Source organism: Engystomops pustulosus, chromosome 5 (genome assembly GCF_040894005.1).
Source record: "Engystomops pustulosus chromosome 5, aEngPut4.maternal, whole genome shotgun sequence".
Classification (NCBI taxonomy): domain Eukaryota; kingdom Metazoa; phylum Chordata; class Amphibia; order Anura; family Leptodactylidae; genus Engystomops; species Engystomops pustulosus.
The window spans coordinates 205197924-205223039 of NC_092415.1; the positions used below are offsets into that span (position 1 = coordinate 205197924).

At 44.5% G+C, this 25116-nt stretch overlaps 1 protein-coding gene across 3 annotated transcripts in view; it reads right to left on the reverse strand.

The window, feature by feature from the left end:
• Window positions 1-3712: 3712 nt before the first annotated feature.
• The window catches only part of CRHR2 (corticotropin releasing hormone receptor 2), a 239146-nt gene continuing 217742 nt past the window's right edge, over window positions 3713-25116 (reverse strand). For 2 of the 3 annotated variants that reach the window (XM_072154412.1, XM_072154413.1), the window contains 4 exons: window positions 16585-16670; window positions 14367-14502; window positions 12143-12184; window positions 3713-7941 (listed from right to left, as the gene is read on the reverse strand). In XM_072154412.1, the coding sequence (XP_072010513.1) occupies window positions 7801-7941; window positions 12143-12184; window positions 14367-14502; window positions 16585-16670 (405 nt within the window). In that variant the 3' untranslated portion in view covers window positions 3713-7800. The remainder of the gene's footprint in view (window positions 7942-12142; window positions 12185-14366; window positions 14503-16584; window positions 16671-25116) is intronic. The other variant, XR_011855948.1, reaches the window with a different exon arrangement.

Sequence of the window (25116 nt, forward strand, 5' to 3'; positions counted from 1 at the left end):
GCTTTGTTTTTCAGCTGGTTCAGCTCTGCTTCATTGCTGTCTGACTACATCATTGTAACAGATAGTTTCAGCTCTCCCTCTTAGTTGTAAGACTGCAGCTTTGGAAACAAGTTTGCCATGTTACATCAGCTCTGCTTCTGCCCCAACCATAACAACTCTGCTGTGACAAATTACTATAGGTCAACAATACATCCTCAGCTCTACTATGCAGCTACTAAAGCTCTGCTTTGTTAATCTGCTTCAGCACTGCTATGAAAACTTCTACCTTTTACTTCATCCCAGCTATAAAAGGGGTTCCAGCTCTAGTCCATCACTTTAAGAACAATGGGGCACCTTTACTTCCCTGCGCGATCCCCGATGTGCGTTGTCCGCTGGAATCCACTTCTGCTGCGATTCACTAAGATCGTGTGCCCGATATCCTGCATGTGTCGCTTCCCCGCTCAGGTCCCCGGAGTTCAGCTTCTTCTTCCTGGTGCATGTAAGTGCATTGTCCGTGTATAATGCGCTGTGCGGGGAGTCACTAAGATCCTGCACCCGATATCCTGCATGTGTCGCTTCCCCGCTCAGGTCCCCAGAGTTCACCTTCTTCTTCCTGGTGCATGTAAGTGCATTGTCCGTGTATAATGCGCTGTGCGGGGAGTCACTAAGATCGTGCGCCCGATATCCTGCATGTGTCGCTTCCCCGCTCAGGTCCCCGGAGTTCACCTTCTTCTTCCTGGTGCATGTAAGTGCATTGTCCGTGTATAATGTGCTGTGCGGGGAGTCACTAAGATCGTGCAACCGATATCCTGCATGTGTCGCTCCCCGCTCAGGTCCCCGGAGTTCACCTTCTTCTTCCTGGTGCATGTAAGTGCATTGTCCGTGTATAATGTGCTGTGCGGGGAGTCACTAAGATCGTGCAACCGATATCCTGCATGTGTCGCTCCCCGCTCAGGTCCCTGGAGTTCACCTTCTTCTTCCTGGTGCATGTAAGTGCATTGTCCGTGTATAATGCGCTGTGCGGGGAGTCACTAAGATCCTGCGCCCAATATCCTGCATGTGTCACTTCCCCGCTCAGGTCCCCGGAGTTCACCTTCTTCTTCCTGGTGCACGTAAGTGCATTGTCCGTGTATAATGCGCTGTGCGGGGAGTCACTAAGATCCTGCGCCCGATATCCTGCATGTGTCGCTTCCCTGCTCAGGTCCCCGGAGTTCAACTTCTTCTTCCTGGTGCATGTAAGTGCATTGTCCGTGTATAATGTGCTGTGCGGGGAGTCACTAAGATCCTGCCCCCGATATCCTGCATGTGTCGCTTCCCCGCTCAGGTCCCCTCAGTTCACCTTCTTCTTCCTGGTGCATGTAAGTGCATTGTCCGTGTATAATGCGCTGTGCGGGGAGTCACTAAGATCCGGCACCCGATATCCTGCATGTGTCGCTTCCCCGCTCAGGTCCCCGGAGTTCACCTTCTTCTTCCTGGTGCATGTAAGTGCATTGTCCATGTATAATGCGCTGTGCGGGGAGTCACTAAGATCCTGCACCCGATATCCTGCATGTGTCGCTTCCCCGCTCAGGTCCCCGGAGTTCACCTTCTTCCTGGTGCATGTAAGTGCATTGTCCGTGTATAATGCGCTGTGCGGGGAGTCACTAAGATCGTGCGCCCAATATCCTGCATGTGCCACTTCCCCGCTCAGGTCCCAGGAGTTCACCTTCTTCTTCCTGGTGCATGTAAGTGCAGTGTCCGTGTATAATGTGCTGTGCGGGGAGTCACTAAGATCCTGCACCCGATATCCTGCATGTGTCGCTTCCCCGCTCAGGTCCCCGGAGTTCACCTTCTTCTTCCTGGTGCATGTAAGTGCATTGTCCGTGTATAATGCGCTGTGCGGGGAGTCACTAAGATCGTGCGCCCAATATCCTGCATGTGCCACTTCCCCGCTCAGGTCCCAGGAGTTCACCTTCTTCTTCCTGGTGCATGTAAGTGCATTGTCCGTGTATAATGCGCTGTGCAGGGAGTCACTAAGATCGTGCGCCCGATATCCTGCATGTGTCACTTCCCCGCTCAGGTCCCCGGAGTTCACCTTCTTCTTCCTGGTGCATGTAAGTGCATTGTCCGTGTATAATGCGCTGTGCGGGGAGTCACTAAGATCGTGCACCCGATATCCTGCATGTGTCGCTTCCCCGCTCAGGTCCCCGGAGTTCACCTTCTTCTTCCTGGTGCATGTAAGTGCATTGTCCGTGTATAATGCGCTGTGCGGGGAGTCACTAAGATCATGCAACCGATATCCTGCATGTGTCACTTCCCCGCTCAGGTCCCCGGAGTTCACCATCTTCCTCCCGGTACATGGAACTGCTTGGCTTGCGACACAAATTGCTTTGTTAAATCCTGCGCGTTGTCCAAATCCGTCGGATCGCCCGACGGCCCACCCCCGATTTCTGTCGCATGAAAGCCGGCGCCGATGCACCAAAAACCCTTTCTACATGCGACGCACATCTGAAATAATTGGACAAAAGGACCCTTAGTAAATGAGCCCCAATATCTAAGTCCTGGTCCTGCTCAGCCTCATTGCTACACACCTACAGCTCTGCTACATCAGAGTAATTTATGGATAATGTTACTGTGGATCTCTCTGCAAATTCAAAGCTGCATCCGTGCCAATGCCACAGAAATATTTGTCTGCATTATTTCATCACTTCACATCATAAATCTGCGGCTTTTCTGCACATGAATAAGCAAAAATCTGCAGCTGCATGAGAAGAGAGTATTGAAAAACCTCATCTACATTCACAGATTTTTCTCTTTATTTTACTGCTAAATCTGCTGATCTCATCCTAAATGGATCTGTCCTGTCCGGTAAGTGAGGCCATACAGACTGTATCCAGTGCTATGTATTGTCCCTGGAGAGATGTGTATCCAGACCTCACACTGCTGTGCTCTGTGCTCTCTGCAGCTAGTGTTATGTATTGTCCCTGGAGAGATGTGTAATCAGACCTCACACTGCTGTGCTCTGTGCTCTCTGCAGCCAGTGTTATGTATTGTCCCTGGAGAGATGTGTAATCAGACCTCACACTGCTGTGCTCTGTGCTCTCTGCAGCCAGTGTTATGTATTGTCCCTGGAGAGATGTGTATCCAGACCTCACACTGCTGTGCTCTGTGCTCTCTGCAGCTAGTGTTATGTATTGTCCCTGGAGAGATGTGTAATCAGACCTCACACTGCTGTGCTCTGTGCTCTCTGCAGCCAGTGTTATGTATTGTCCCTGGAGAGATGTGTAATCAGACCTCACACTGCTGTGCTCTGTGCTCTCTGCAGCCAGTGTTATGTATTGTCCCTGGAGAGATGTGTAATCAGACCTCACACTGCTGTGCTCTGTGCTCTCTGCAGCCAGTGTTATGTATTGTCCCTGGAGAGATGTGTAATCAGACCTCACACTGCTGTGCTCTGTGCTCTCTGCAGCCAGTGTTATGTACTGTCCCTGGACGGATGTGTAATCAGACCTCACACTGCTGTGCTCTGTGCTCTCTGCAGCCAGTGTTATGTATTGTCCCTGGAGAGATGTGTAATCAGACCTCACACTGCTGTGCTCTGTGCTCTCTGCAGCCAGTGTTATGTATTGTCCCTGGACGGATGTGTAATCAGACCTCACACTGCTGTGCTCTGTGCTCTTCACAAGTTTAAAAAGATAAAGAAAGAAATACATTTTTTTTTTCAAATCACAATTTTTAATAAATAAAGCTTTTTTCAGGTTTTTTTTTTGAACAAACGCACTTTTTTTAATTGTTTTTGTTTACGAAACAGGATAAATAAAGTAGAAAAATATTGAACGAGGCGGCCAGCGGCACAGATCCGGCATCGCTAAGCTCACTTTGTAGAAGGCATCAGACGACTTGTGCATGAAGTGTCACTGCTGGACGCTAATAAATATTGATATGGAACGCTCACCCGGCTGCGCACATCACCCCAACATGCGCCTTTAAATCGGGCTTCTGTCCGTTTGGGGATCATGTATCAATAGTGAACTGCAAAAGCTACGGCAAGCTGGAGGGGTCAGATCCACACCATCTCCAGGTACAATGTATCAATTCCATAGCCACGCCCCTTACTCATGGATGAATCTAAACTCTCTGCTGCCTGAGGCTATAGACCGGCGCCCCCTCTCTCCCCCAGGCTAACTGTATTTTTAGGTGTCAGGTCCTGCTTTAAAGCATGTGTTTGCCCCTTAATACTGCCCCCATCAAGATCCCAGGTGGTGCTGCCTGAGGCAAGAGGCTCAACTCGCCTCATGGATGTTTCAGCCTTTCTTGTATTGTAGAGGTGTTTATACATAATATTACATTCCCATTTGTCAGAATTGATGCTCGGACTACATCGCCCATTATGGTCACAGGACAACTTAGACTTTATCGCTATGTTATGGGAAATATGGGGGCGGGTGACCCTAAGGCCCAATAATTCAAACATTTACAGCACCAATCCCTTATGGGGAACATAAGACTCCTGAGCACGCCCCTTTAAGGTCCTCCCCTGGGCCCTGACCCTCCTCAATGGCCTCTGTTACACCAATTGATACACGGGCCCGCCCCTTTAGGGTCCACACCAGGGCCCTGACCCTCCTCGATGGCCTCAGTTACACCCATTGATTCATGAGCCCGCCCCTTTAATTTCCACACCAGGGCCCTGACCTTCCTCAATGGCCTCCATTACACCCATTGATACATGAGCCCACCCCTTTAAGATCCACCCCAGGGCTCTGACCTTCCTCGATTGCCTCCGTTACACCTATTGATACATGAGTCCGCCCCTTTAAGGTCTACCCCAGGGCCCTGACCCTCTTCGATGGGCTCCATTACACCCATTGATACATGAGCCCGCCCCTTTAAGATCCATCCCAGGGCCATGACCCTCCTCGATGAGCCTCTTTTACACCCATTGATACATGAGCCCACCCCTTTAAGGTCCACACCAGGGGCAGGAGCCTCCGTTACACCGATTGATACATGAGCCCGCCCCTTTAAGGTCCACACCAGGGGCAGGACCCTCCTCGATGAGCCTCCGTTACACCGATTGATACATGAGCCCGCCCCTTTAAGGTCCACACCAGGGGCAGGACCCTCCTCGATGAGCCTCCGTTACACCCATTGATACATGAGCCCCTATGGGTCTGCTGTAAGTAAACAAGACAATAACAACGGCAAACAATAAAAAATAAGAAAAAATTCAATAAATAAAGAAAAAATAATTCACGGAATAATTCACTGAACACTTTTACAACAATAAAGCAGAATTGGGAAAATTATCAACATTTTTTTTTTTTTTGGCATTTTATTTTTTATGGAATTTTTCTTGGGTTATAAAAAGCCCCAGAATTCAAAATGTGTCAATAATAATTTCTCTCCCTTATCACAAATTTGCAATATTTTTATTTTGGTTCCAAAAATTTGTTCATAATTCTTGTTACAAAAAATTGGTAAATTTTACTTCTCGTAGGTCAATAAGGCAGAATCGGCCCCCCCGGGGTTCACTCATAAGAGAAGGGGCCCCATAGGTCGCCCATCATGGTGCAGACTTACACCATCACAACTCCCAATTATTGATAGGAGGGGCCAATGTTTGTCCCACCCACATTGATTGCCACTCCCAAAGTTATGTACAGATAGGTAGTTCTGTGTACTTTTGCCAAGGGGGTTGGGCCAACCCGACCTAAGTCCCTCCTCTGCACAAACCCCAGGGGCTATGCTTCATGTGGTCCATGATTGTAATTCAGCTTGGAGAAGGCACTTTCCATTGATGCCTCTTTTTATTTGGGGCCACGTGTCACAGGGTAAGTGGCCCCCAACAACCTGCACGCTCAAAGTAAGGACAAGGTGATGGAGACCCCAAAGCACTTGCCCTTTATGCCCTTTAATCCAGCCCTGACCCCACCAACATAACGATAAGATAGTCACAAAAACTTTTCAAAAAGTTCTACACATATAATTCAATATCAAAGCTCATCAGTCAACATCGTCCCCCAATGGAAACATGAAGGTAATTTTTCCATCTTCATATCTGTGGTCATCTACATGCGGAAATATCCGGATATGAACATGTGGGCATTTAAGAAAAGCTAAAATTTTTCGAAAAACTTTTTTGTATAAAAATTTCCACCAAAGTCTCCCCCAAACCATCCTCTGGTCTATGGAAATTTGTTTCAATCTGCGTCTTTCTCTCAAATCTCTCAAATGACTATTAAGCAGATTATTCTTGATATTAATCTGAGCTCATATCATGTGCAGAACACGCCCCCGAGGATCTGCAATTGGTGAAATAAACACATATTTAAAAATAACATATGTGTAACACCAACAAAATGATATTTACTGGAGAACAAAGCAGAGAGGAGACCCAGACATGTAGACATGTATTTGTCACATAAAATCTTTTGCAACATATTAGTTAAAGGATTGGCTTAGCCCCGCCCATGAGGAGTCAGCTTAGACAAAAACCTGAAATATAAAGAAAGGAAATGGTGGATCCTTTAAGAGAAATTAGATAAAATAAAGGCAGCTACTGAGGGAGATTGATTTTCATACTAAGACAGATGGAAATAACAAAAATACCCAACAATCCATGGGTAATTAATGATCGTATCCCCCCAAAAAATCACCGGTAAATAAAATCAACTTTCAGTAAACAGTGAAATATTCTATTCAGCTGTGGCGACCATAGAGGTTGTCACCCAACTTTCTCCAAGCCAGAGAAGACTTGGCATGAATAGGGTTGTACCTGACCACTCAATAGCGTTGGGTCCATGGACACAAGGAGGTCCACCATAAAGTCCATAGTAGGTCCCTATCTATGAAGTGACCGACCTGTGGACAAACTCCGAAAGCTTTTGAACGTCCATTGAGGAACAAAATTGCCCCAAACTGGAGACTATAAGGCAGAGGGACTAGAAGACCCCCTCTAGCACCAGGACTAAGGGGCAACCACTGCAGTGGACCTGGAGATAGCTTCCTCCTCAACAAGGTTCTAGACTTTAGTAGGAGACCATTGAGGTCTTCTTCACACTCGTGAAGATGGATACTTACAGAGAGTGAATATTGGGCTAAATATTGATTTGGGGCCCAAACTATGTCCTAAAATGAGACCCACTGGGCATAACATTGGGTCGGGGCATAAGTAGGGAAGGAAAGTTGGAATATTCCTAAAAATATCTTCTGCTGTATGGGATAAGTAGTGGTCAAGCTTGGGATGAGCGGTGGAGTTGGCTGGTGGCCCACTGAGGGTCAACCTTCAGATGCCCCAATTGATTGAATTGCCCCATTTTCTTTGCCCTGTAGGGAGTATTTTTGGATTCGGGAGGCCACTCTAAGGGCGGCCATATTGGTTGTGTCCCAAAAATACTCAAGAAATAGAATTATGACAATCTTATACAAGAAGAAGCGTCCAGGTCCCCGTCAATCTCCCATCCGACCCCATTGGTTTTTGGTAAAAATCGTTGACTCAATGTTTTTGACTTTTTTTTTTTACAAAATAGAAATTTACAAAGAAAAATTCCCCCGAAATTTCCTGATCCTAAGGAATTTCTCCTTCCATGAGAATCCAGTTATCGGCCAACGCTCTACAGTCCTCGGGCCACAAATATTCCATACAAGCCACAGGGTCCACATAACGGACCGGTCACTCCCACCCCGGTAGGCGCGCTCGCCACAGCGTCCACCATCTTTGTTCTGTGACTTTCTCCCATTGAGCGTCCATTAAAGGTGAAGTCCATCCTCCGACATGAAAGAGCGGAAACCAGGAAACAAAAAGGTCTGAGATCCAAGGAGGCCGCGCCGGTCCTGCGCTCAGATGGCGGCCGTCTGCTTGATGCTGTGGAAGCTGATCCTGGTGGGCGAGGTCGGGATGGACATGGCGCGGGCAACACGGACACGGAGGGAATGATGGTCCTGCCAGCGGTGCCAACGCTTTCTAGCCGCTGATCGGACCTACAAAGGCAAGAGGGACAAAGACATAGGATTAGATACACAGCTCAGCAGACAGTATCACACATGATAGGATTAGATACACGGCTCAGCAGACAGTATCACACAGGATAGGATTAGATACACAGTTCAGCAGACAGTATCACACAGAATAGGATTAGATACACAGCTCAGCAGACCATATCACACAGGATAGGATTAGATACACAGCTCAGCAGTCAGTATCACACAGGAGAGGATTAGATACACAGCTCAGCAGACTGTATCACACAGGATAGGATTAGATACACAGCTCAGCAGTCAGTATCACACAGGATGGGATTAGATACACAGCTCAGCAGACTGTATCACACAGGATAGGATTAGATACACAGCTCAGCAGACTGTATCACACAGGATAGGATTAGATACACAGCTCAGCAGACTGTATCACACAGGATAGGATTAGATACACAGCTCAGCAGTCAGTATCGCACAGGAGAGGATTAGATACACAGCTCAGCAGACAGTATCACACAGGATAGGATTAGATACACAGCTCAGCAGACTGTATCACACAGGATAGGATTAGATACACAGCTCAGCAGACTGTATCACACAGGATAGGATTAGATACACAGCTCAGCAGACTGTATCACACAGGATAGGATTTGATACACAGCTCAGCAGTCAGTATCGCACAGGAGAGGATTAGATACACAGCTCAGCAGACAGTATCACACATGATAGGATTAGATACACGGCTCAGCAGACAGTATCACACAGGATAGGATTAGATACACAGCTCAGCAGACAGTATCACACAGTATAGGTTTAGATACACAGCTCAGCAGGCAGTATCACCCATGACAGGATTAGATACACAACTCAGCAGACAGTATCACACAGGATAGGATTAGATACACTGCTCAGCAGACAGTATCACACATCACAGGATTAGATACACAGCTCAGCAGTCAGTATCGCACAGGAGAGGATTAGATACACAGCTCAGCAGACAGTATCACACATGACAGGATTAGATACACAGCTCAGCAGACAGTATCACACATGACAGGATTAGATACACAGCTCAGCAGACAGTATCACACATGATAGGATTAGATACACAGCTCAGCAGACAGTATCACACATGACAGGATTAGATGCACAGCTAAGCAGACAGTATCACCCATGACAGGATTAGATACACAGTTCAGCAGACAGTATCACACAGGATAGGATTAGATGCACAGCTCAGCAGACAGTATCACACATGACAGGATTAGATACACAGCTCAGCAGACAGTATCACACATGATAGGATTAGATACACAGCTCAGCAGACAGTATCACACATGACAGGATTAGATGCACAGCTCAGCAGACAGTATCACCCATGACAGGATTAGATACACAGTTCAGCAGACAGTATCACACATGACAGGATTAGATGCACAGCTCAGCAGACAGTATCACACATGATAGGATTAGATACATGGCTCAGCAGACAGTATCACACATGACAGGATTAGATGCACAGCTCAGCAGACAGTATCACACAGGATAGGATTAGATACACAGTTCAGCAGACAGTATCACACATGACAGGATTAGATGCACAGCTCAGCAGACAGTATCACCCATGACAGGATTAGATACACAGTTCAGCAGACAGTATCACGCATGATAGGATTCGGTCCCCAGTGCTGCCACCATTCCCCTGGTTTATAATCAGCGCTGATTAATAATACATTCTGACATTAATGAATGAGAAATTCTGTAATTAAATCTGAATATTGTGATTCCTTTTCGTCGGACACAAGTGCAGAAATAAATTCAATATTTCCTGTGAAGGTGGAGATAAATCAGTAATCAGGGCGACGCTCCGGAGGAGAATCAATATATGTCTGGCGTTTATCCGCTGATTACGGTAACGAGCACCGGACAAGTGTTTACACTCAATGGGGGGGAAATTATTAAGAATGTCATATTGAACGCCGCCCCCGGCCGCTGACGCTCCATCAGGTTACACCAGGAGGAGATTACAGCTATAGTCTCCGAGGGTTAGGAAATGTCTCCCAATGTGCACTGGGGTAATATCACCATGCCGGGGGCTGTGGATGGGGGCACTGCCTGGCACGTCTTGTCTTAGGATGGCACCTAATAGCTGTCACCATTGTGTCACAGTTATTGATTCACTATGCAGGATGGCACCTCTGTTTGGATACTGAGGGGCAGACTAGACCCGGCAGCTGTGATGACCCTGGCATTACATTGGGGGGATCATATCTGGAAATTTTACTGTGAATGACTGAATCTGCAAAATAATTCTGTAAAAGAAATGGTTGACAATGTTATGGGGCACTGTGGGTGGCTGGCACTGATATTGGGGGACAGTGGGTAGCTGGCACTGATATAGGGGCACTGGGAGTGGTTGCCACTGATATTGGGGCACAAGGGTGGCTATCACTGATTTTGGGGCACTACTGTTGGCTATCACTGATAATGGGGCACTGCAGGTGGTTGGCACCGATATTGGGGCACTACTGTTGGATATCACTGGTAATGGGGCACTGCAGGTATATGACACTGATATTGGGGCACTGAGGGTGGCTGGCACTGACATTGGAACACTGCGAGTGGTTGCCACTGATATTGGGGCACTAGGGTGGCTATCACTGATAATGGGGCACTGCAGGTGGCTGACGCTGATATTGCGGCACTGAGGGTGGCTGGCACTGACATTGGAACACTGCGAGTGGTTGCCACTGATATTGGGGCACTAGGGTGGCTATCACTGATAATGGGGCACTGCAGGTGGCTGACGCTGATATTGCGGCACTGAGGGGGGCTGGCACTGACATTGGAACACTGCGAGTGACTGACACTGATATAGGGGCACTGCAGGCGGCCAGCGCTGATATTGGAGCATTGCAGGTGGTTGGCACCAATATTGGGGCACTACTGTTGGATATCACTGGTAATGGGGCACTGCAGGTATATGACACTGATATTGGGGCACTGAGGGTGGCTGGCACTGACATTGGAACACTGCGAGTGGCTGACACTGATATAGGGGCACTGCAGGCGGCTAGCGCTAATATTGGAGCACTGTGGGTGGCTATCATGAATATTGGGACACTGTGGGCGGTGGGCACTTATATTGAGGCAATGTGATATTGGGGCACTGTGGGTAGCTGGCACTGACATTGAAACATTATGGGTGTCTGACTCTGATATTGGGGCATTGCGGATGGCTGGCTCTGATCATGAGGCACTGCGGGTGGCCATCATTGATATTGGGGCACTGTGAGCGTCTGGCACTGTTAGTGGGGCACTGCGGATGGCTGATACTGATATTGGGGCACTGCAGATGGCTGGCTCTGATCATGAGGCACTGAGGGTGGCTGATACTGATATTGGGGCACTGTGAGCGTCTGGCACTGATATTGGGTCACTGCGGATGGCTGATACTGATATTGGCGCACTGCGGATGGCTGATACTGATATTGGGTCACTGCGGATGGCTGATACTGATATTGGGTCACTGCGGATGGCTGATACTGATATTGGGGCACTATGAGTAGCTGGCACTGACATTGAACATTGATATCGGGGGGAACAATGAGTAACTGAATTGAGGGAGTTCCCTTTTCTTTGTGGTTACACATTTGGATAGTTGTGCGGTGCAGCGCTGGGATTTCCTGCTATGCTAGAGGGAGAGAGAGCTGCCACAGTCATAGTCTGAACACTGAGCACAGAAATGTGAAATAAAGATTATTTTTCAATTATTTTTTTTCTGAAGAAGAAACATTGTAACAACAGTCTCCGGAATGATGACTTCTTCGTTACCCTCTAATTACTCCTTTCCTGCATTTTAATTGATACTGAGTGGAGTAACAAAGGCGCGAGGAGAGCGCCGCGGCCTCCGCTGATACATTATAGATTACAGGCAGATTTATTCCCCGCTGCCGCTTATCCGCTTGTCAAACAATTAAGGAATTTTAGGTCAGGAAATGATTTTTTTAGACTAAGAAGGAGATGAATAATATTCTGGGAGCCGCAATCAATAAAACATTAACACTCCCGCTCTTGTCTACAGCGCGGCGCAGGGATTTAAAGGCAATTAGCCCCTTAAAGGGGAAGTTTGTTTGAATAAATCATTGCAAATATCAAATAAAGAAGAGAAAGAGAATTCAAAATATGCAAAAAATTCACTTACCTCTCCATTCAAGAAGCAGTAGAATACGGATACAAAGAAACCCTGGAAGAAAGGAAACACAACTCTGATATATGACAAAGGGGAGTATCCAACAATTAAAGGAATTGTTTACAAGACTCTTCCAATCATTATCTAAATTTTGGAGAAGGTTCAACTATAGGGCTAGGCAACCATTAGCTTAGTGGGGGTCACCACTACAGACAGTAGTCTACATGTCTTTGTCCTGTTTATCTATCTAGGAGGACCAGGAAGTAACTCGGAGGTAGGTACCTTAAAGGAGGTTACTCCTTTAATGAGATCATCTTTTAACATGAATAAGATGACCATTTCCCCTTTCCAGTCTTTAAAGCAAAGCTCATATCGAAACTGACCCTGTCCAAGTCTATACAGGAAAGCTAACAGCAAAACTTACTCTTTACCAGTCTATACAGCAAATCTGACAGCAAAACTGTCCCTGTCTCAGCCTCTACAGCAAAACTTACTCTGTCCCAGTCAACACAGCAAAGCTGGTAGCAGAATGCACCTCCTCCCAGTCTATACAGCAAAGCTGACAGCAAAACTGTCTCTGTCTCAGTCTATACAGAAAAACTGACAGCAAAACACACCCTGTACCAGTCTTTACAGCAAAGCTGATAGCAAAACGCACCCTGCACCAGTATATGCAGCAAAACCGACCCTTTCCCAGTCTATACAGGGAAGCTGACAGCAGGGTGCACCCTATCACAGTCTATACAGCAAAACTGACAGCAAAATTGACTCCGTCCCAGTCTACACAGCCAAGCTAACAGCAAAACGCACCCTGTACCACCTTATACAGCAAATCTGACAGCAAAACTGTCTCAGTCTATAGAGCAAATCTGGCAGCAAAATTTACCTTGTAACAGTCTATACAATAAATCTGACCTGACCTAACCTTTTCCTAGTCTAAACAGCAAAAGTGACCTTGACCTAGTCTTTACAGCCAAGCTGACAGCAAAGCACACCCTGTCTATACAGCAAAACTCAACCTGTCCCAGTCTACACAGCAAATATGACAGCAAAACAGTCCCAGTCTGTACAGCAAAATGCACCCTTTACCAATCTATATAGCAAAACTGACAGCAAACACACCCTGTACCAGTCTATGCAGCAAAGCTGACAGCAAAACTCTCCCTGTACCAGTCTATGCAGCAAAGCTGACAGCAAAACTCTCCCTGTACCAGTCTATGCAGCAAAGCTGACAGCAAAACTCTCCCTGTACCAGTCTATGCAGCAAAGCTGACAGCAAAACTCTCCCTGTACCAGTCTATATGGCAAAGCTAAAAGCAAAACACACCCTGTACCAGTCTATGCAGCAAAGCTAACAGCAAAACTGTCTAACTCAGTCTATATATACACCAAAATTGACCTTGTCCCGATCTATACACCAAAGCGGACAACAAAACTGCCCCTGTCCAAATCTATACAGCAAAACTGACCCGATTCTGACTATACAGCAAAAACTGACCCTGACACAGTCTATACAGCAAAACTGACAGCAAAATTGACTCTGCTGCAGACTATACAGCAAAACTGAACCATTTACAGTCTATATAGCAAAACTGACACTAAACTAATCTATATAGCAAACCTGATAGGAAAACTGACTCTGTCCCAGTCTATACAGCAAAGCTGACAGCGACACAGACCATGTCCCAGCAAAGTGAGCTTTAGGAAACAGAAAGTGTCATATTATTGTGCAATATTTCTAAAATTCTGTTACATGGACAGTCAAAAAAATCTGAATAATAAAAACACGAAGTGACTTATATTAAATATTCTGTATATTATATTTGTTCTCTAAAATCTTTAGTTTTTGTGTCCATCTCAAAGGGTTTCTATAAGCAAAACATTTGTCTCTAATACCTGACACCATATGAAACAAGTGTTTTAGACTGTTCTGAGACGTGTTAATGACAAAAGGGGCGTGGTTTCACATACAGGTGGGCGTGGTTTCACATACAGGTGGGTGTGGCTTCACATACATGTGGGCGTGGTTTCACATAAGGTGGGGCTTCACATACAAGTGGGCATGGCTTCACATACAGGCGGGCGTGGCCTAACGTAACATTCTCTTAATGTTCCTTGAGAGAAAAGTTTGCCTCATTGTTCTCACATGAACTAAGCCAAAAAATAGAAGGTGTCACATATAAGACAAAACTCTTCAGTCCAACTTCTGCCCCTCAGTCTCTTGTGAATTACCGACCTGAAAAGACTGAAGAAAGGAATTAAAATAAATGAAGACGATTTGAGAGACGTCGTCTTCCCCGGGATTCACGAAGAACAGCATATACGTGATTCCCAGGAGCGGGAGTAACACCAGCGTGGCCTTCACTGCCTTCCTGCAAGACAACGAGAGGGAGAATAATAACACGAAATCTGCTAAATCATTTACATCACTGCGTATAAGGAAAATGTCTGAAGTTACTGTATGTGGGCAGAGACTAAGGGGGAGACACTCATGACTCATAGACTGTAAGCTCTTGTGTCACCCCCTCATCCTCATAGACTGTAAGTTCTTGTGTCACCCCCTCATCCTCATAGACTGTAAGCTCTTGTGTCATCCCCTCATCCTCATAGACTGTAAGCTCTTGTGTCACCCCCTCAACCTCATAGACTGTAAGCTCTTGTGTCACCCCCTCATCCTCATAGACTGTAAGCTCTTGTGTCACCCCGCATCCTCATAGATTGTAAGCTCTTGTGTCACCCCTTCATCCTCATAGACTGTAAGCTCTTGTGTTACCCCCTCATCCTCATAGACTGTAAGCTCTTGTGTCACCCCCTCATCCTCATAGATTGTAAGCTCTTGTGTCACCCCTTCATCCTCACAGACTGTAAGCTCTTGTGTCACCCTCATCCTCATAGACTGTAAGCTCTTGTGTCACCCCCTCATCCTCATAGACTGTAAGCTCTTGTGTCACCCCCTTATCCTCATAGACTGTAAGCTCTTGTGTCACCCCCTTATCCTCATAGACTGTAAGCTCTTGTGTCACCCCCTCATCCTCATAGACTGTAAGCTCTTGTGTCTCCCCTCATCCTCATAGACTGTAAGCTCTTGTGTCATCTCCTCATCCTCATAGACTGTAAGCTCTTGTGTCACCCCCCTCATCCTCATAGACTGTAAGCTCTTGTATCCCCTCCTCATCCTCATAGACTGTAAGCTCTTGTGTCACCCCCTCATCCTCATAGACTGTAAGCTCTTGTGTCACCCCCTCATTCTCATAGACTGTTAGCTCTTGTGTCACCCCCTCATCCTCATAGACTGTAAGCTCTTGTGTCACCCCCTCCTCCTCATAGACTGTAAGCTCTTGTGTCACCCCCTCATCCTCATAGACTGTAAGCTCTTGTGTCCCCCCCTCATTCTCATAGACTGTAAGCTCGTGTGTCACCCCCTTATCCTCATAGACTGTAAGCTCTTGTGTCCCCCTCATCCTCATAGACTGTAAGCTCTTGTGTCACTCCCTCATCCTCATAGACTGTAAGCTCTAGTGTCAACCCCTCATCCTCATAGACTGTAAGCTCTTGTGTCACCCCCTCATCCTCATAGACTGTAAGCTCTTGTGTCACCCCCTCATCCTCATAGACTGTAAGCTCTTGTGTCCCCCCCTCATTCTCATAGACTGTAAGCCCGTGTGTCATCTCATCCTAATAGACTGTACTTTATAATAGTTTATTTCACATTACCTGGCTCCCTAGCAGGAGCAGAGTGTGTCCCTCCCTTGCTCAATGCACATGACAGCAAGAGGGGAGGAAGAGGGAGCTGGATGAGTGTGGAGGAGAGGAGACTGACACTGGCGTACACAGGCTGCATCTGTCCTCTCCCTTGCCACATGCTGCTGGCAGGGAGCCAGGTAATGAGAAATAAACTATTATAAAGTACTGAGTCATATTTAAAATCAGCATAGCACAGGCTACTGGAACCTGTCAGCAGCAATGTCATTTTTAGGTGTTGCCCTGAGATCTGTAACCACTAAGCTGTGTAGATTAATAGAGGATGGAACCATCAAGACTTTTTTGAGACTGTAATAACCTGTAACCATCAAGCGTTGGAGCAAAGTTTAATGAAATCAAGACTCCCCATAACCCGATGTTGTAGTAGGGCAATGCCACAATTATTTCATCGCTCTATACATTGAGGAGAGATCATATATCTTGCATATTGTCTGAGATTATTTGCGCTCGGATGAAAAATAAACTGCAAATCCATAAAAAAAACCGCGATTACATCCACAAGCGACAATTATGAAGTCAGCGCCATAATGTCATCTCGATAAAACATACCGCCTGCAGGGAAAGCACTGATGCAAATGCCAAGAATTTACCAACCAGTCCGGAGTAAGCGGAGTCATCTCAGATCCGTTAGATTTGTTGTTTAACCATATGTTGACCGTGACCGTAGAATAAGCCCCTCCCAGGACGCTCACCTGTACTGGATGGTCTCTGAGGTCGTCGAAGCTCTTAATTTTGTCATCAGTATCCTGACAATGTTGAATAAAAATACAAAATTGATCTAAAAAAGTGAAAAAAATAAATAAAAAATATTATATTACCGACCTGAGTAGTAGGCAGCTGTACTCTTGTGTAGGGTACTGTATATTATAGTAAATTCTGCTATTGTCACATAATATATTCTATAACCATTACAGATGGAGGAACAAGTCATAAAATTTAACAACACCTTTAATTCCCAACCGTTATATCCTAAAATGAGCTGAGTGCTTATCACGTCACAGTCTATACAGCAAAGCCGGCAAGTGAGCTACAAAAATAGAACATTCAAAAATGATAATAAGAGCTGGACTTATTCTGGGTTTAAATGTTGTTCACATTGGTAAACTAAAGCCCCCTAATGATAACGAGACCTCTGTGTATCTGTCACAGTCTATACAGTAAAGTTGACAAGCGATCGACAAAAACAACATCCATAAATATATTTCTCTGTCCATTTGATTAAAACACCATGTGATGAGTACAACAGCCAAAGTCATCACACCAATATGTTCTGTCCAATGTCAGTCCACAAATGTTGGGTCCAAAACACGTTGGCGCTTTGACTATTATAATGATTTTGCGTTTTATATCTATCAGCATGTGTATGGGCAATGCAAGATGATCTTAGTTGCCAGAGCTGCTGAACTTGCAAACCCCATATGATAACAAGGTAACTGCCTATTCTGTCACTGTCTATACAGCAAAGCCGAAAATAGGGGAAAATAGAACTTCTTCCACTGGCAATGTGTTACAAACACCATGAAAAGCCAAAGCCATCACACCAACCCCACAATCCATGGCCTTTGAAGCTACAGCACAGAGGGGCTCTGGTAACACCCCCGAGAGCTCTTCTTTCTCATTAGCATAATTATAAAAGTTGATTTTAGAAGGAAGGAGGCCATGAATAACAGATATGAGAAGATACCACATAAGATAGAAGAATTTTCGGCACACACAATGGGTTTTTTTTCTTTGCTTAATTAATTTTTATTTGTAGAGAAAAAAGTTCATAGATCAGCCTTCACCATGAAGTATTTTTGTATCATAACATCTTTTTTTCAAAACATAAATAGATCAATAATTAGTACGACGTTTCGGTCATCTCGACCTTTGTCAAGTATGATCTTAGTCTGAAAGATTAATAATAAACACGAAATTAGGAAGGATCGTTGCATAGTTCTATATATAATATACATAATCTTATCTATAGTTTATCTATCGGATATACATAATGTTATTAACATTAGATGCATGGCAAATATCATAGAGAAAGTACAAAGCAGTACACATAAAATTTAGATTTATCTGGATGAAATAACATTTATATGCACAAAATTGGAAGTCACATAGTTGTAAAAAGAAAAATTCCTTCCAGACAAATATATTGGAAAGAATCCAGATAAAGTGGTTGTTTAGGAATAATAGGAGCTGGGTGGAAGCTATGCATGTCAGAGTGAAGGGGAATATCAGGTTATAGGGAGGTAGATGAAAGTAGCAAAAGCATCACATTAGTTAAAGTATAATTTGACAAAGGCAGCATGTAGGGGTCAAGAGAAATCTGTTATAAAAGACTTACTTTGTAGTGGAGGTATAGTTTTTACAACTATGTGACTTCCAATTTTGTGCATATAAATGTTATTTCATCCAGATAAATCTAAATTTTATGTGTACTGCTTTGTACTTTCTCTATGATATTTGCCATGCATCTAATGTTAATAACATTATGTATATCCGATAGATAAACTATAGATAAGATTATGTATATTATATATAGAACTATGCAACGATCCTTCCTAATTTCGTGTTTATTATTAATCTTTCAGACTAAGATCATACTTGACAAAGGTCGAGATGACCGAAACGTCGTACTAATTATTGATCTATTTATGTTTTGAAAAAAAGATGTTATGATACAAAAATACTTCATGGTGAAGGCTGATCTATGAACTTTTTTCTCTACAAATAAAAATTAATTAAGCAAAGAAAAAAAACCCATTGTGTGTGCCGAAAATTCTTCTATCTTATATGAAGTGGACCGAGAATCCCAATTTTCCTGAGCACCACATATTCCAGTAGAGTGCGGTACCTTTGATACTATTTACTGTGTTTCTCACCGAGGACCAGCACCACAAGGATCTCCAATGTCGTCTAATACTTTCTCTTATGATGAAGAAACGGCAAATCAGATCATAGGAAATGTTACATTAAACAGTCAATTTCTTCAAACTCCTAGCTCTGAAATTCGTGCCAGAGATTTTGAACGGGAATACAGGAAATTTACCTCATTTAAATTACACTGTGCTACTCTTACAGAATATTATAAAGTTGAACGTATACCTCGAGGCCTTCGGAGCAACTTAGTACCTACTCTTTTTAAGGAAGATGCAGAATTTTGCAAAAAATTTGAAAATATTTTAAACAAATGTTCATTTGATATCATCCTTCTAACCATTGAAACACTCCAAAATAAGATTGCGGAATCTTCTAATCTATTGAAAACAATTGAACAACAACTTAGTTCTGCTTTACCATCAGAAGAATGGAATAAACTAAAAGATAAAGTCGACAAAACCATAGCCGAATTCCGCTCTGAAACCGAGGCAACAAAACGATCTAAATTCCTCAGAGATACTGAAGACTATCAACATAAACGTGTTTACAAATGGCAAGATCCTAATTTTCAAAATTTTCGTCGCAGACAACAGAGACAAAGACGATCATCATCTTCAAGTGACCGCTCCTCAGATTACCGACAACCTCGTTTTTTAGCGCATCGACGCCAAACTTCTTTTCGCACAGACCCAGAAATACAACAGGATACAAGCGACCAACAAGGAGGGGACGGAAGAAAACAGCAACCACAACCTCCCCCACGATCACAGACCCGATCACAGGTGAGTGGGATCAAGTTGTAAATATTTCTTCAGTAACGTTGACTCCAATTGAAATGACAGTTCTCAGTAAGGGCCTAAGCTTTTGTCCCACGGTACCTCTGAATACATTTGATCTTGAAGAGGATTTACATAGATTTTTTAGATCTATTCGATTAAAGACACATTTCGCAGACAGCCACATGGCAGAGACACCCCCTGTATCAAGTTCAAGTATTACGATCGACAGGCTAGGACTATATAACAAAAGTATATTCAATCCTCCATCTCACTATCATCCTGTTGAGACTTATGTTACGTTGGTCAATAATGACATCCAAAAGATAATCACCGATACCAAGAGAAAGAAACTTAAATATCATTCTAACCTTTCCCCTCTAGAACGCCAAGCTCTAACCTCCTTACAGCAGAATGAAAATTTAATTATAAAACCAGCGGATAAAGGGGGAGCCATCGTAATAATGGATAAAAGTGATTATATAAAGGAAATTTTGTCACAGCTAAATGACACTTCAACATACAAAAAACTCAATAAGGATCCCACCCCCCGTATAGCCAAGTTAATTGATGATCTGATTTCCAAATATTTATCTCTTAACATCATTGATAATAAGACTGCACAATTTTTAGTCAACCATTATCCCGTAACTCCGGTTTTTTATGCTCTCCCTAAAATCCATAAGAGGTTGGATAAACCCCCAGGGAGACCTATTGTGGCCTCAACTGAATCCATACTTGCTCCTCTTTCTATTTACTTGGAAAAGATTCTCACCCCTATGGTGAAGAAAACACCATCTTTCCTATTGGATACAACTCATTTTCTTGACACTATCAAGACATTATCACCATTACCGCTACCATCCATTTTGGTCACATGGGACGTGTGCAGTCTTTATACTTCCATTACTCACAATAAGGGGATCGATGCTGTCAGACGTCTATTGGAACTGAACCAATTTACGGGACACACAAAAGAACTGATTCTGGAATTTCTTCATACAATTTTACATAATAACTTCTTTTTGTTTGGAGACCAATTTTTCCTACAGATCCAAGGGACGGCGATGGGGTCGAATGTAGCCCCCCCCTACGCGAACACTTACATGGCTTTCTTTGAAAATGATTTCATATATCCAAATACTCTTTTTCAACAAAATTCAAGATACTGGCGCCGCTATATCGACGACGTGTTCTGCGTATGGGGGGGCTCACTAGACTCCCTCCAGGCCTTCCATCAATATTTGAACTCTATCACACCGGAACTTCAATTTACTTTACATTTTGACACTGTCAAAATGAACTTTCTGGATACCCTAATATTACTGGACTCGCAAGGACACATCTCAGTTGATCTCTACGTTAAACCAACGGATCGAAATACATTGTTACATTACAATAGTTCTCACTCGATTCAAACGAAAAAATCTCTTCCCTTTTCACAATATAATCGTGTAAATAGAATTGTGAGTAACCCTGAGATAAAAACCCTAAGACTGACAGAAATGACCACTAAATTCCAGAAACGAGGATATCCTCCAAAACTGTTACAAGAATCTTGCGACAAACTTACTTCACACAACTTCCATATCTTCACGGAAAAGCGAAACAACAAAACGAATACCATTTGTACATCATTTTCATCAAACTTCTCCTTTAATATCCAGAATCATCAAGCAACATTGGCCCCTGCTGAAAAAAGCTTACCCACAGATACCAGAATTTCAAAAACCTCCCATGATATGTCATAAAAGAACAAAAAATTTACGAGACAAATTAGTAAAAGCCGACATAGGCAGCTTTTCTAAGAAAACCAGACAAACATTTCTTTCCTCCCCAAAGAAAGGAACATTTCCATGTTTAAATTGTAGTCAGTGCTCCTCAGTAATCCGCGGAGAATTCTTCAGTCATCCTAGAACGGGACAACAATACGCCATTTCTGATTACTTCACATGTAATTCACGTTACGTAATATATTTACTAAAATGCCCGTGCGGCCTACTCTACGTAGGAGAGACTACCACCCCCATCAAGGATCGAGTGAGCAAGCATAAATCTACCATAAGAACGAATCAAAATCTACTTCCGGTTCCAGCACATTTCAACCTCCATCAACATCATCCTTCACAACTAAGATTTCAAGTAATTGAGACAGTGGAGTTACCAAGAAGAGGGGGCAATAGAACAAAACTTCTACGACACAGAGAATCATATTGGATTCATACATTGCAAACCATTGAGCCATTAGGCTTGAATCGAGCCTATGATCGGACATTTACATAAAATGTATATTTCTAGAATCTGCATATGACATGTGTTTTGATAATATACTTTTCTCTTTTCAGAAAAAATAGAAATATTGAAATAAGTCTCTTCCCCACTACTTCAATCCGGATGGTAGAACATCAACCCTCTTATATATATCCATTAACCTGCAAATTTTGTGCTATGTTTAAGACTATATGTTGATCTCTTTGTATTCTAGACCATTTACGATATAAGTGCCTCTAATTTGTCACGACTCTCACACTATAACTTCTTAAACATGCACAGTAATATGTATATAAGGCGCCACACATAGTGTTCCTCTTCTTGCGCCTCTCTGATACATTGCGACACTAATTTTTCGATCATGCGCAGCTGCGCCTATTTGATGCGCCACAATTAGCATTCCCTCTCTCCATAGCAACCTGTCTCCCTTCCGGTCATGCGCATCTGACTTTGGACGACGCCAAGTCAGTATATAAACAACGTGCTCACATGCAACTAGTGCTTCTGCCTTACCTCAACTCTGTATACCTCCACTACAAAGTAAGTCTTTTATAACAGATTTCTCTTGACCCCTACATGCTGCCTTTGTCAAATTATACTTTAACTAATGTGATGCTTTTGCTACTTTCATCTACCTCCCTATAACCTGATATTCCCCTTCACTCTGACATGCATAGCTTCCACCCAGCTCCTATTATTCCTAAACAACCACTTTATCTGGATTCTTTCCAATATATTTGTCTGGAAGGAATTTTTCTTTTTACAACTATGTGACTTCCAATTTTGTGCATATAAATGTTATTTCATCCAGATAAATCTAAATTTTATGTGTACTGCTTTGTACTTTCTCTATGATATTTGCCATGCATCTAATGTTAATAACATTATGTATATCCGATAGATAAACTATAGATAAGATTATGTATATTATATATAGAACTATGCAACGATCCTTCCTAATTTCGTGTTTATTATTAATCTTTCAGACTAAGATCATACTTGACAAAGGTCGAGATGACCGAAACGTCGTACTAATTATTGATCTATTTATGTTTTGAAAAAAAGATGTTATGATACAAAAATACTTCATGGTGAAGGCTGATCTATGAACTTTTTTCTCTACAAATAAAAATTAATTAAGCAAAGAAAAAAAACCCATTGTGTGTGCCGAAAATTCTTCTATCTTATATGAAGTGGACCGAGAATCCCAATTTTCCTGAGCACCACATATTCCAGTAGAGTGCGGTACCTTTGATACTATTTAATGAGAAGATACCACAGTCCCGGTGCCTGGATCTATGAGTAATGTCCCTGGTTTATGGGGTGGATTTTGATGGTACGGACAGACAATCAACAACGAAACCTCTGGATGCTGGAAAACATCAGATATTGGGGCACATTTACTTACCCGTCCGAGTCGCGATCCCCGATCCGGACTGTCCAACGATAATGCCCTGTGCCGCGATTCACTAAGATCGTGCGCCCGATATCCTGCATGTGTCGCTTCCCCGCTCAGGTCCCTGGAGTTCACCTTCTTCTTCCCGGTGCATGTAAGTGCATTGTCCGTGTATAATGCGCTGTGCGGGGAGTCACTAAGATCGTGCGTCCGATATCCTGCATGTGTGGCTTCCCCGCTCAGGTCCCCGGAGTTCACCTTCTTCTTCCTGGTGCATGTAAGTGCATTGTCCGTGTATAATGCGCTGTGCGGGGAGTCACTAAGATCGTGCCCCCGATATCCTGCATGTGTCGCTTCCCCGCTCAGGTCCCCGGAGTTCACCTTCTTCTTCCTGGTGCATGTAAGTGCATTGTCCGTGTATAATGCGCTGTGCGTGGAGTCACTAAGATCGTGCACCTGATATCCTGCATGTGTCGCTTCCCCGCTCAGGTCCCCGGAGTTCACCGTGTATAATGTGCTGTGCGAGGAGTCACTAAGATCCTGCGCCCGATATCCTGCATGTGTCGCTTCCCCGCTCAGGTCCCTGGAGTTCACCTTCTTCTTCCTGGTGCATATAAGTGCATTGTCCGTGTATAATGCGCTGTGCGGGGAGTCACTAAGATCCTGCACCTGATATCCTGCATGTGTAACTTCCCCGCTCAGGTCCCCGGAGTTCACCTTCTTCTTCCTGGTGTATGTAAGTGCATTGTCCCTGTATAATGCGCTGTGCGGGGAGTCACTAAGATCCTGCGCCCGATATCCTGCATGTGTCACTTCCCCGCTCAGGTCCCCGGAGTTCACCTTCTTCTTCCTGGTGCATGTAAGTGCATTGTCCCTGTATAATGCGCTGTGCGGGGAGTCACTAAGATCCTGTGCCCGATATCCTGCATGTGTCACTTCCCCACTCAGGTCCCCGGAGTTCACCTTCTTCTTCCTGGTGCATGTAAGTGCATTGTCCGTGTATAATGCGCTGTGAGGGCAGTCACTAAGATCCTGCGCCAGATATCCTGCATGTGTCGCTTCCCCGCTCAGGTCTCCGGAGTTCACCTTCTTCTTCCTGGTGCATGTAAGTGCATTGTCCGTGTATAATGCGCTGTGAGGGGAGTCACTAAGATCCTGCGCCCGATATCCTGCATGTGTCGCTTCCCCACTCAGGCCCCCGGAGTTCACCTTCTTCTTCCTGGTGCATGTAAGTGCATTGTCCGTGTATAATGCGCTGTGAGGGGAGTCACTAAGATCCTGTGCCCCCGATATCCTGCATGTGTCACTTCCCCACTCAGGCCCCCGGAGTTCACCTTCTTCTTCCTGGTGCATGTAAGTGCATTGTCCGTGTATAATGCGCTGTGCGGGGAGTCACTAAGATTGTGCGCCCGATATCCTGCATGTGTCGCTCCCCGCTCAGGTCCCCGGAGTTCACCTTCTTCTTCCTGGTGCATGTAAGTGCATTGTCCGTGTATAATGCGCTGTGCAGGGAGTCACTAAGATCCTGCGCCCGATATCCTGCATGTGTCGCTTCCCCGCTCAGGTCCCCGGAGTTCACCTTCTTCTTCCTGGTGCATGTAAGTGCATTGTCCGTGTATAATGCGCTGTGCAGGGAGTCACTAAGATCCTGCGCCCGATATCCTGCATGTGTCGCTTCCCCGCTCAGGTCCCCGGAGTTCACCTTCTTCTTCCTGGTGCATGTAAGTGCATTGTCCGTGTATAATGCGCTGTGCGGGGAGTCACTAAGATCGTGCGCCCGATATCCTGCATGTGTCACTTCCCCACTCAGGTCCCCGGAGTTCACCTTCTTCTTCCTGGTGCATGTAAGTGCATTGTCCGTGTATAATGCGCTGTGCGGGGAGTCACTAATATCCTGTGCCTGATATCCT